The 11,519-nt window shown below is 33.4% G+C and overlaps 1 protein-coding gene across 1 annotated transcript in view; it reads left to right on the top strand.

Moving 5' to 3' along the window:
• Positions 1 to 2,777: 2,777 nt before the first annotated feature.
• LOC133203492 (interferon-induced protein 44-like) overlaps positions 2,778 to 11,519 on the top strand; it is a 29,842-nt gene continuing 21,100 nt past the window's right edge. Inside the window, 3 exon segments of the mRNA XM_061339267.1 lie at positions 2,778 to 3,346; positions 3,915 to 3,973; positions 4,691 to 4,888. Of these exon segments, the coding sequence (XP_061195251.1) occupies positions 2,836 to 3,346; positions 3,915 to 3,973; positions 4,691 to 4,888 (768 nt within the window). The 5' untranslated portion in view covers positions 2,778 to 2,835.

Here is an 11,519-nt window from a genome sequence, read left to right as displayed (position 1 = left end):
TTAAATTCTCTATCTATTATCATTGTATGTCTATTATTTAGTTGATTGAATATCATTCTCTTTGAAACTGGATTAAGACATTCCAATTGACTTTAAGTGACTGTCAAAAGAATTGATACTCGTTATAGGTGTAAATGCCTCAGGACCTGTTAGTCTAATATCAATAACTTTGTTTATATAATTATTTAGCAATGTCTTTTATGTCCATTCCATCAAAGAAACACACCTGTCTATCAATTAACTCAGCTAGTGTCATAATTCAATTATTGTTTACTCTCTATCTTACAAAAATCTATGTCCATTATACCTTCTTCAGTTTGGAGGCCCGATGCTCTACCGGCCACATCCAACTCGGTTAAGACCTGTAAACTATTGTTGAAATTCATGTTGATTGTTTTTTTTACCATCGTCTATAATAAATTCGGAAACCTGATTTTACCAGTTCTTGGACTTCATATTGGAAGACCATAGGGAATACGGCACCTTTCTCATTTACGTTGTATTACGGCCCCACAGCGCCGCTTCTTTATTACCCGCCAACATTCCTTCTTCCCCGTTCGCGCTAAACAACGGATATAGTTCAGGAATTAATTTTATAACTTATAACCAAAATCTACCTGGTTATAATTGGTGATAGAATCGGGACGTTCCCCTTTGTGTTGTACCTTTCACTACGCCAGGGACGTGTTCTACCCATGAGTTTAATTTCCCCAAAATTCAACAAACCTCACAATGGACTTTTACTTTCAACCAACATATATGCCAACAAATTCCAATCGGCTGCGATATAATCCATCTCAATCAACATGTTTTAACTGTAGAAGGTATGGACATTACGCCAAATTCTGTCAAATTCCTTCTAAAAAGTCAAATGCAGCTAAATTGCGTGATGCAAACAGAGTTCGACATTTTCTGGACAGAAAACAATATCTAAGAGAATTACCCTTCTACAACCTCAGACATGCTGCCTTCCATAAATGTGTGGATATTGCTTCATCCCTTCGGTGTGAAATTTCAAAGACAAAGGAAAAGCTCAAAAACTCTGAAAACAGGATCAAGGAATTGCTTCATAAACTTCAGATTGCCGAGCAAAACTTTGAATCAACAAAGAAACAACTCGTATCCGTTCAACAAGAAAGTGATGCAAAGGTCTCACAACTAGTAACAAACATCCAAATCCTACAGAAAGTTAAACCGGAATTACAGCAGGAAATAATCGACTTAAAGATAAAATTAAACAATGCAAACAAGAACAATGAAATGGCTGCAGAACGTAATTCAGAGCTTTTTGCCCAGAATAAAAAACAAACCGAGGAAATCTTACTATTGTCTACACAGCTATACACAGCAGACCAGAATATGAGAAGACAACGCGATCAGACAGACGCGCAGGACGCCAACATCAGCAGTCTCCGCATTCAAATTGATGCTCAAGTTCAAGAGATCAATTCCCTCCGTTTCACAATCGACTCTCAAATTCAAGAAATCGAAAACCTCCGAAATCAAATCGACGACCAAGATCAGGAAATCGAAAGGTTAGAGGACATTATAGATTACGAGAGACAAAACGGACCCAACCCTTACCCCGCGTACAACAACTTCCACGGACATTGTCAGTGCCAACAGTGCTCACCATTTTATTGAGGGTGTTCCTTTCTAAAACACGAGGACGTGTTTTCCCGGAGACCGAAGGATATTATCACCGAGCAAAATTAACGTTTTTGAAATAAATAACTTTTCAATATATTATACTAAATTTGGACGTTTATCTGTTAAATTCTCTATCTATTATCATTGTATGTCTATTATTTAGTTGATTGAATATCATTCTCTTTGAAACTGGATTAAGACATTCCAATTGACTTTAAGTGACTGTCAAAAGAATTGATACTCGTTATAGGTGTAAATGCCTCAGGACCTGTTAGTCTAATATCAATAACTTTGTTTATATAATTATTTAGCAATGTCTTTTATGTCCATTCCATCAAAGAAACACACCTGTCTATCAATTAACTCAGCTAGTGTCATAATTCAATTATTGTTTACTCTCTATCTTACAAAAATCTATGTCCATTATACCTTCTTCAGTTTGGAGGCCCGATGCTCTACCGGCCACATCCAACTCGGTTAAGACCTGTAAACTATTGTTGAAATTCATGTTGATTGTTTTTTTTACCATCGTCTATAATAAATTCGGAAACCTGATTTTACCAGTTCTTGGACTTTATATTGGAAGACCATAGGGAATACGGCACCTTTCTCATTTACGTTGTATTACGGCCCCACAGCGCCGCTTCTTTATTACCCGCCAACATTCCTTCTTCCCCGTTCGCGCTAAACAACGGATATAGTTCAGGAATTAATTTTATAACTTATAACCAAAATCTACCTGGTTATAGTATCCCTCACTGCTCAATGGCCGTAAGTGCCGAGTATAGGACAAAATTTGCAACTCTCCACCGTCAAGTGGTGGCGTCTCCATATGAGTGAAAAATTCTCGAGAGGGACGTTAAAAAACATACAAACAAACAAACAAAACATCTTGTTTAAATTTTTAACATCCGGTGATGTTAATACACTCGAGGTTGTTTTTCGGACCACGGACGAAAAGACCCCAGATGATGCGATTGCAGAATATGCGCGTCTCACTCCGACCAAGCGACTTTAAGTTTTATCTTCTTTGACAGCTTACGATTTATATTCAATTTATTAAATTTACGACAAAAACTGTCGAGTATCGAACACAATCCTAATCGTCCGACCCGTTATTTTGATATTGTAGGCGTGATTTAGAAGGCTGGAAAAAATTAGTTTCGTTTTCCTACATACAAAAGCATGGCGATTCCTCTACAGAAAGAAGAAATGACTGCTTTGCAGGAATGGATTGGTGGTAATTTTAAATTGGCCATGCTGTACAAAATCAACAGGGACGGATGTAACGCCTGGACATTTCATGCCAAATATGACTGTAAAGGTCCGACTATAACCTTTAACTACAACACCTAGGACACAGTATATGGGTGATATACCTCACAAAGCTGGAACACCACTGACGGCGGTTATTATGCCCACGATCAAAAGGCATTTTTATTTCAAGTGCGTAAAAACGGAAAGAGTGTATACAAAAAATACCCAATCAAGGCAGACAAGTATGGAAACGCAATTTATTGTCGTTACGATTATGGACCTTGCTTTGGTGATGGAAACGACATGCCATACTTCACTGAAAATGTCGATTCCTCCAATGGCGTATACACGTTTTCTAGTTGTGCTCTTAACAACACGTATGATATGAAAAGCGATTACATTACTGCATTTGCAGACAACGTGCTGGAAGTGAAAGATATGAAATAAAATAAAAAATACAAAAATAGATAAAATAAAAAAAATATAAAATTGATGGTATGTGTATTTTTCACATAAGTTTAAAATTGATATAATTAGGAGAAGAGAGTGAAAGTCTAAGGTAGTAGATTTATGGTTGTAATCAATTATGCTACACAGATATTATAGGTAAAGCTGTGATTAAATAATTTGTAAAAATTACTGAATATTTATTGCAACTTTTACCAGAGAAACAGATGTGACTTGCACTTATCCCAAACTGATCTATATATATATATATATATATATATATATATATATATATATATATATATATATATATAATATTGAAGCTACAATGAATCCATAATTCAAGAAAGGGGGATTGTTTATTAACTCTAGAAATCAAGGTTATCTTTATAGTAAAAAAAAACCCACCAGCTGTTTGATATGCAAAAACTTAAGGTATAAGTTTATCTGGAAGCCCTATTAAATGTATTAATGCACATCAGACAAGTTTTAGTTAAACAATGATTATAAAAAAATCTTTATAACCTCCACATACTATAAATAAATACTCTGATTTTCAGAGGGGATATTGGAACCTACACTGAATAACTGGCGAATAACACCTCAGTGGGACAAACAGGTATTTTATTATATATCTATTAGTAAATTAATAGCATATATGGATATTTAGAATTTAAAAACAATACATATATACATGTAAAGGGAGACTTTTTTATTTTAAAGTTAATTGAGCTTAATTTAACAAAGTAGAATGCTGAAAAATGTAAATAATATTTATTGATAAAATTATGAGTTTCTCATTCATAAAAATCGTGTCAGTGTATACAGTATCTCAAAATGTTGATTTAAGTTTTTTTTCTTTTATGTATTTCATATTCCCATTATGAATAGTAAAATGATACTCCTCCTAGGCACCTGATCCCACCACTGGAATGTCCAGGGGTCCGTGTTTTATGCCCAGTTCACAGATTTGTACTACTTGTATTTATGAAATCGATCACTGTTCGTAATATTCACTCTTTTTCATTCAGTCGATCGTTATTAAAAATCTGAATTTCAGACCATCTTTAAAATACTGTTTGTTTCAGCTCTCCTCGACTCAAAACTTTTTTAAAACCTACAGAATACAATTATATTTTTAGTGCATTTCGAAGTTTTCTTATCCCATTAAAAACTTTTTAACATCATATTTGCACGTGTTTTTTAAATTAAAAATTCCCTTTTTAAAAAATCCCTATAGAAAATACCTATTGAAATTATTTTAAAAAGCTCTACTCCTTCTGCTCCCTCAGATTAATGAAATAAGATAACGTTTTTTTTTTTTTTTACATTTCAGTATTTACAAAGTTTGAGAAAAGACGTGGAGGACTACTGTCCACTGGAAGAGACTTGTGTTGATCAAGTAAAGGTCCTGCTAATAGGACAAGTAGCGGCTGGGAAATCCAGCTTCTTCAATACAATCAACTCTATCTTCAAAGGTGCAGTCACAAGTCAAGCTAATTCGGGGTCAACGGAGAAAAGTCTAACAACAAAGGTATTGTAATGTTGGGCAGAGGACCTAGCAAGGGAGGTAAACCGTGCCTCCTGCTGTGATGATACTGAAATAATTCTAGCAGGTGATTTTAATATTGATTTAATGAAAGACCCCCCACAATACTGGACATCTGCTTTAGAGGAGTTTGGACTTTCACAGATAATTACTGTTCCAACTAGAATAACAAGTACCTCAGTTACCTTAATTGATCATTTTTATACAACCAAACCAGAAAACATATGTGAAACCAGTGTGTCCCCTATTGCTATATCTGACCACTACCCTGTATGTTTGACACGGAAAACTAACTGCATACAGCGTAAGGGAAAACATACTGAAATCCAATATCGAGATTTTAAAAAATTCAATGAAAATAAGTTTCTAAGAGATTAAGAAAATGCAAATTTTAACACTCTTCTTGAACTAAAAGACCCAAACGAAATATTGAATAAATTTTATGAAATATCTAATGATATTCTTAACAAACATGCCAAAGTAAAAACTAAAAGAGTCAAGACTGAAATTCGACCTAAATGGCTTACACAGGAAATAAATGATGCTAGACTTTTACGTGATACATACCATCTACAAAGAAATTCAGAAAATTACAAATTTTGGAGAAATAAAGTCACACAATTAATAGATCAAGCCAAATCAAAGTATTACAAATCAGCAGTTGAAGAAAGTTCAAGTCCTAAAGAAATGTGGAGTTATTTAAACCATTTGGCATCCGATTCCAAAAATTTTACACCTAACCGTATTACACAGAATGGTTTGGATTTTGAAAATTTACAGGATATTGTTGATATCTTTAACAAACACTTTACAGAAATATCCTGTAAGTTATTAGCAAATATATCAGTACAAAGTTTTGATTCAGAATTATTAAATCAATTTACAGAAACTAAACTAGGGAAAGAAAATTTTTTCAGTATAAATCAAATAAGTGAGTTTGAAGTATTTAATATGTTGAATACACTTGATGTGAACAAGTCAGCAGGCATTGACTTTATTGGACCTCGTCTACTAAAACTTTCGGCAAATGTTGTATGCAAATCTATTACATATCTTATAAATGCTAGCATTACTAATGGTGTATTTCCATCCCGTTTAAAACAAGCAAAAGTCACTCCTATTTTCAAAAATGGCGACCACGCAGATCCAGGGAACTACAGACCCATATCCATTCTTCCAACATTATCAAAATTAGTTGAAAAACACATAGCCGATCAAATACGTGACTTTACCTCTAGCTTTGATCTTTTATTTAAATCACAATCTGGATTTCGAGAGTTTCATTCATGTCAAACGGCTCTAACAAAACTAACAGACACTACTGGACGAAAAAAGTGCTGAGAATCCCAAATTTTACTGATAATGTTTGATAATTACTGATATTGTGCTGTTCTTAATGTTAAAATTAGATCATAAATGTTTATGTTTTCCTTTATCTTTATATTTCTCCTTTGTTGTCAATATCTGAAAGGGGGGGGGGGGTGTTCATGCAGTTGTTACTCTACCTATGCAGGTACTTTTTAAAACAATTTTTTATTCACAAAGGTCTTTTTAAAAAAATTCCATCTCATATTTTTTCCACGTATATTTGTACTGTCGTTAAAAATTTTTGGAAGCATCTTCAATACAGTCAATGGTTGCAATTAAATTTATATTTTCATGTAGAGAACCTGAATATTTGATTAGTAACATGGGTTCCGTCTGCTCTGTTAGTTGAGACCCCCCCCCCCACCCTTTACAAACCCTTCTCCTTTTAACAAGGCAGTATTTAATATTTCTCACAAAAAATCTATTCATATAACATATACTATGCCCTTTAATGAAGAATGTGACAGGTTCAAATAATAAGAATTGATCATGATCTTAAATTTGTTGAATTATCTCTTTTAGCTAGTGCTCTCTAGATCTATAATTTATGTCCTCCTCGCAATTTTTTTAATATCATTTTGTGGTATCAAGCTATCTATCTATCGTTGATTTTTTTAACAACAAGCCACCAAGAGATAGAAATTTTATGCAGTGTGATTTTCATTCAATGAAATACGGAGATCTTTCTTCGTTAGTACGATGTGCGTAATTACTGGTAACAGCTAGATCAATTTAAAAAAAAATAATAACCTGCTTATACGCGGTCAGTCAGTTAAAAAGCGAAATAAAACAAAACTTGAAATTACTCGGTTGTTCTTAAAACACTGTGTAAAATATTCACATGTCCACCACGTGTAGAAGTTTCTACTTTCGTTTTGAGAATCGGGTCAAATATTAGTACACGTTGTATTTCTTACGATATGCATTTAGTAACATTAGTAAAATTAGAAATAACCTTGTACAGAGAGTATAATATTTGTTGTCCATTTCTCTTTTTGCGAGACCAATGTACTCAAAGTACACGCGACATGATTCAATTAGTTATTCAGACTGTAGCAGAAAAAAAGGGGGGATGAAAGACTGTTAACTAAGCTGATAGGCGCAAGGTTGATTCTTTAGTTTTAAGTTCCATAAGTTATACATGTAATAATTACTAAATATCTTTAATAAACATGAATAAATTATTTTAGAGAATCAAGAAACAATACAAAATTCAGCTATTATAATAACATTTATTCATGAGTGCGATCAGCATGTTATTATTACATTCCGATAATTCATAACAGATTTTTATCTCGGATTCAGCGATGTTCTGAACTGTGAACAGTTGATGCTAATATCATTACACAAATTGCTAAATCACTAAACCATCTTTTTAAAAAAAAATCTCGTATAAATTTTGCATAATTATTTATTAGATAAACATAGTCGAACTCTTCCTTATCAATTTCTCGTCTCCGTTTTACAGGCCCATAAACACTGTTAACAGAGATTCAAATGAATTTACATGTAGCACCTTCTTTAAACTTTATCTCAAGAAATGTACGTAAAACTAGCAAATGAAATTAAATATTGAGCAAAGATCGACGTGAATTAAAATAAATCTATCTTATTTTAACATGTTTAAGTTACTTCATTTAATTAATAAGTTTGTACAATGTATATAACTTCAGTTCTCTCTTTTTTTCTTATTTTGTACTGTGTCCTATATTGCTAAACATTTTTCTATCAATTTAATTTGTCAACCAAATCGATAATAAATATTAAATTTTCTGTGCATTCGTAAAGATTGTTCCTGCTCCAAGTAGCAAGTACATGTACAGTGCAGGTTCATTTGTTTATTATTAACACCGGTGGCCGCAGACGCAGAACAATAGGTAATTAGTGCACATTGTGTTACGCTGACCACCACAACTTACATGGAATATACATGTTGTACCCGGTTCTGCCCCAGTGCCTAAGACATGTACACAATAAAGCCAAATCACGGATTGATCTTTGATTTCTGATCAATTTAAACGTGTATTCCATTCAGATCTGCGGCCTTACAATATTAAAATCGATCAACTTAATAATCCATTATCTACATTTAGTAGGTCCCATTTCTTATTTTCCATTCCATAAAAATTAAATTAAATGAATGAGATTTTTAAAACTTATTGAATAAAAATGTTTTATGTGGTGACTTGTAAAATTGTAAGAGACCAACATCAAAATTACATGTACACGTGTATACCATTGCACTTACACTATAATTCTGAAATAATATTTGATCAACCCCCATCTGCCGGTTGCACATGTATAAACATGTAGCAGAGTTATATTCTGGGACGATCTACGGATGCTTGCATTACGTATTCCTAAAAAAATAAATAAATAAAAAATGTGCCTCCAGACTGAACATATTCACCCCTTTTTTTCATCTCTCAATTTATTTAAAAAAAAAAAAAAAAAAAAAAACAAAATTTATCAGTTTCGGGCAGATTTTCAGGGGAAAAAGATCCGAAAGACCGAACATCAAAAAAAAAAAAAAAAAAAAAAAAAAAAAAAAAAAAAAAAAAAAAAAAACTATGCATATCTTTGGGGAAGAATTTTAAAATGCTATCATGTAAGGCCATCTTTAAAAAGAAAATGATTATTTGTCCTCTCTTGACCGAGTAAAAAAAAGGTCCGAATCAATTTTTTCTATTCTGCTGGATTTTTTTTTATCGCGATTTTAGCCCACCCATTAATAATTATTTCCACTTCAGTGTTTTTTAATGAAAAAATTCACCGACCTCCTTACCCAAATTTCTTGAGTCGTTTATCAATCCTTTTATTATTAGGGTCTTCCGTCTTCTGCGGAAGACCCTTCTATTATTCTATTGTTGATTTTTCACTTTTCTTATTATTAGGGTCTTCCGTCTTCTGCGGAAGACCCTTCTATTATTCTATTGTTGATTTTTCACTTTTTAAGGTCTTCCGTCTCCAACGGAAGACCTTCTTGTTTTCGTTCGGTTTCTTTTTCCCTATTATTATTAGGGTCTTCCGTCTTCTGCGGAAGACCCTTCTATTATTCTATTGTTGATTTTTCACTTTTCTTTTTATTATTATTATTAGGGTCTTCCGTCTTCTGCGGAAGACCCTTCTATTATTCTATTGTTGATTTTTCACTTTTCTTCTTCTTATTAGGGTCTTCCGTCTTCAGCGGAAGACCCTTCTATTATTCTTCGGTTTCTTTTTCACTTTTATTAGGGTCTTCCGTCTTCAGCGGAAGACCCTTCTATTATTCTTAGGTTTCTTTTTTACCTTTATTAGGGTCTTCCGTCTTCAGCGGAAGACCCTTCTATTATTCTTATGTTTCTTTTTCACTTTTATTATTATTAGGGTCTTCCGTCTTCAGCGGAAGACCCTTCTATTATTCTTAGGTTTCTTTTTCAAGCTTATTATTATTATTATTATTATTCTTTTTTTCTGCACAAATTTTGTGCAGACGATTTCTCGGAGATGGATGGATGGATTTGCTTCAGATTTTCAGGATTGTTGCTAGGTTATCTGAAGTTAATTCCGGCTAAACAATTTTCAGAAATTCACTTCCGGTCCGGAGTTATCGCCCTTTTATCAAAATTCAGAGAACCTCCTTGTCTGCGATGGAACTCAAAAACGGCTCAAGCTAGAGTGCTGAAATTTTCAGTGATGATAGAGGACAAGTTGCAATTTTGCACCTGGGTTTAGATATTTTCCGGAAGTGCCTAGTATGGAAGCTCGGTAGGGGTCGAAATTTAGGACACGAATCATGAGTGAATTTTTGAGACATTTTGTATCATATCTTTTAAAGTATAATTATTTTGATAAAACATATTGAACAATATTTGTGCAGAATAAAAAGATCTTTAACATGATATCAAGAAAAAAGGGCTGACTCATCACATTAGGGGCCGATAGGGGCCGAAAGTCTTTAATCGATAACTCTTAAACAAGAAATATTTCTGTATACATTACTGAAGCAAAATTATTTATCTTAACAAACTACAACTATATATTATGATTTTTACGTCATATGTTACATAAATAAGGGCCACAAGGGGCCAGAATGCTTAATCTTTGAAGCTTTATATCTCGAAAAGGGGAAACATTTTGAAAAGCAATATTGAACAAAAGTTGTTTAGAATGATGATCCGAACAATGTGCATCCTTTGAATGTTTCCTAAACTGACCCTATAAGGACTTAAAGGGACGGCCCCTAAATATTTCAAGTCTTCATATCTCGAAAATGAAACGAAACTTCTGAATAATCGTTGAACAAAAAGTCTTCAAAATTACAAGACCTTTCAAGTGATATCAAGAGAAAGGGACTGACCCCTCAAATTAGGGGCTCAGAGGGGCCAAAAGTCTTTCATCTATAACTCCTTAACCTTAAATATTTTGATATTAAATATTGAAGCAAAAATTTTCATCTTCACAATCTGCAACTAGATATCATAAAATTTTCTTCAAATATTACGTAATTAGGGGCCATAAGGGGCCAGAATGCTTAATCTTTGAAGCTTTATATCTCGAAAAGGGGAAACATTTTGAAAAGCAATATTGAACAAAAGTTGTTTAGAATGATGGTTTCAACAACGTGCATCCTTTGAATTTTTCCTAAACAGTCCCTATAAGGACTTAAAGAGACAGCCCCTAAATATTTCAAGTCCACATATCTCGAAAACGAAACGAAACTTCTGAATACTTGTTGAACAAAAAGTCATCAGAATTACAAGACCTTTCATGTGATATCAAGAAAAAGGGGATGACCCCTCAAATTAGGGGCTCAGAGGGGCCAAAAGTCTTTCATCTATAACTCCTTAACCTTAAATATTTTGATATTAATTGTTGAAGCAAAAATGTTTATCTTCACAATCTGCAACTATATATTATAAATTTTTTATCAAATATTGCGTAATTAGGGGCCATAAGGGGCCAGAAGGCTTAATCTTTGACGCTTTATATCTCGAAAAGGGGAAACATTTTGAAAAGCAATATTGAACAAAAGTTGTTTAGAATGATGGTCTCAACAATGTGCATCCTTTGAATTTTTCCCAAACAACCCCTATAAGGACTTAAAGGGACGGCCCCTAAATAGTTCAAGTCTACATGTCTCGAAAACGAAACGAAATTTCTGAATAGTTGTTGTACAAAAAGTGTTCAGAATTACAAGACCTTTCATGTGATATCAAGAAAAAGGGGCTGACCCCTCGAATTAGGGGCTCAGAGGGACCAAAAGTCT

The sequence above is a fragment of the Saccostrea echinata genome, unplaced genomic scaffold (assembly GCF_033153115.1).
Source record: "Saccostrea echinata isolate AGI-Se365-2 ecotype Australia unplaced genomic scaffold, CSIRO_AGI_Sech_v1 ptg000051l, whole genome shotgun sequence".
Taxonomy (NCBI): domain Eukaryota; kingdom Metazoa; phylum Mollusca; class Bivalvia; order Ostreida; family Ostreidae; genus Saccostrea; species Saccostrea echinata.
Note: the sequence above shows the minus strand (reverse complement) of the source record. Positions and strands in the feature narration are given on the sequence as shown.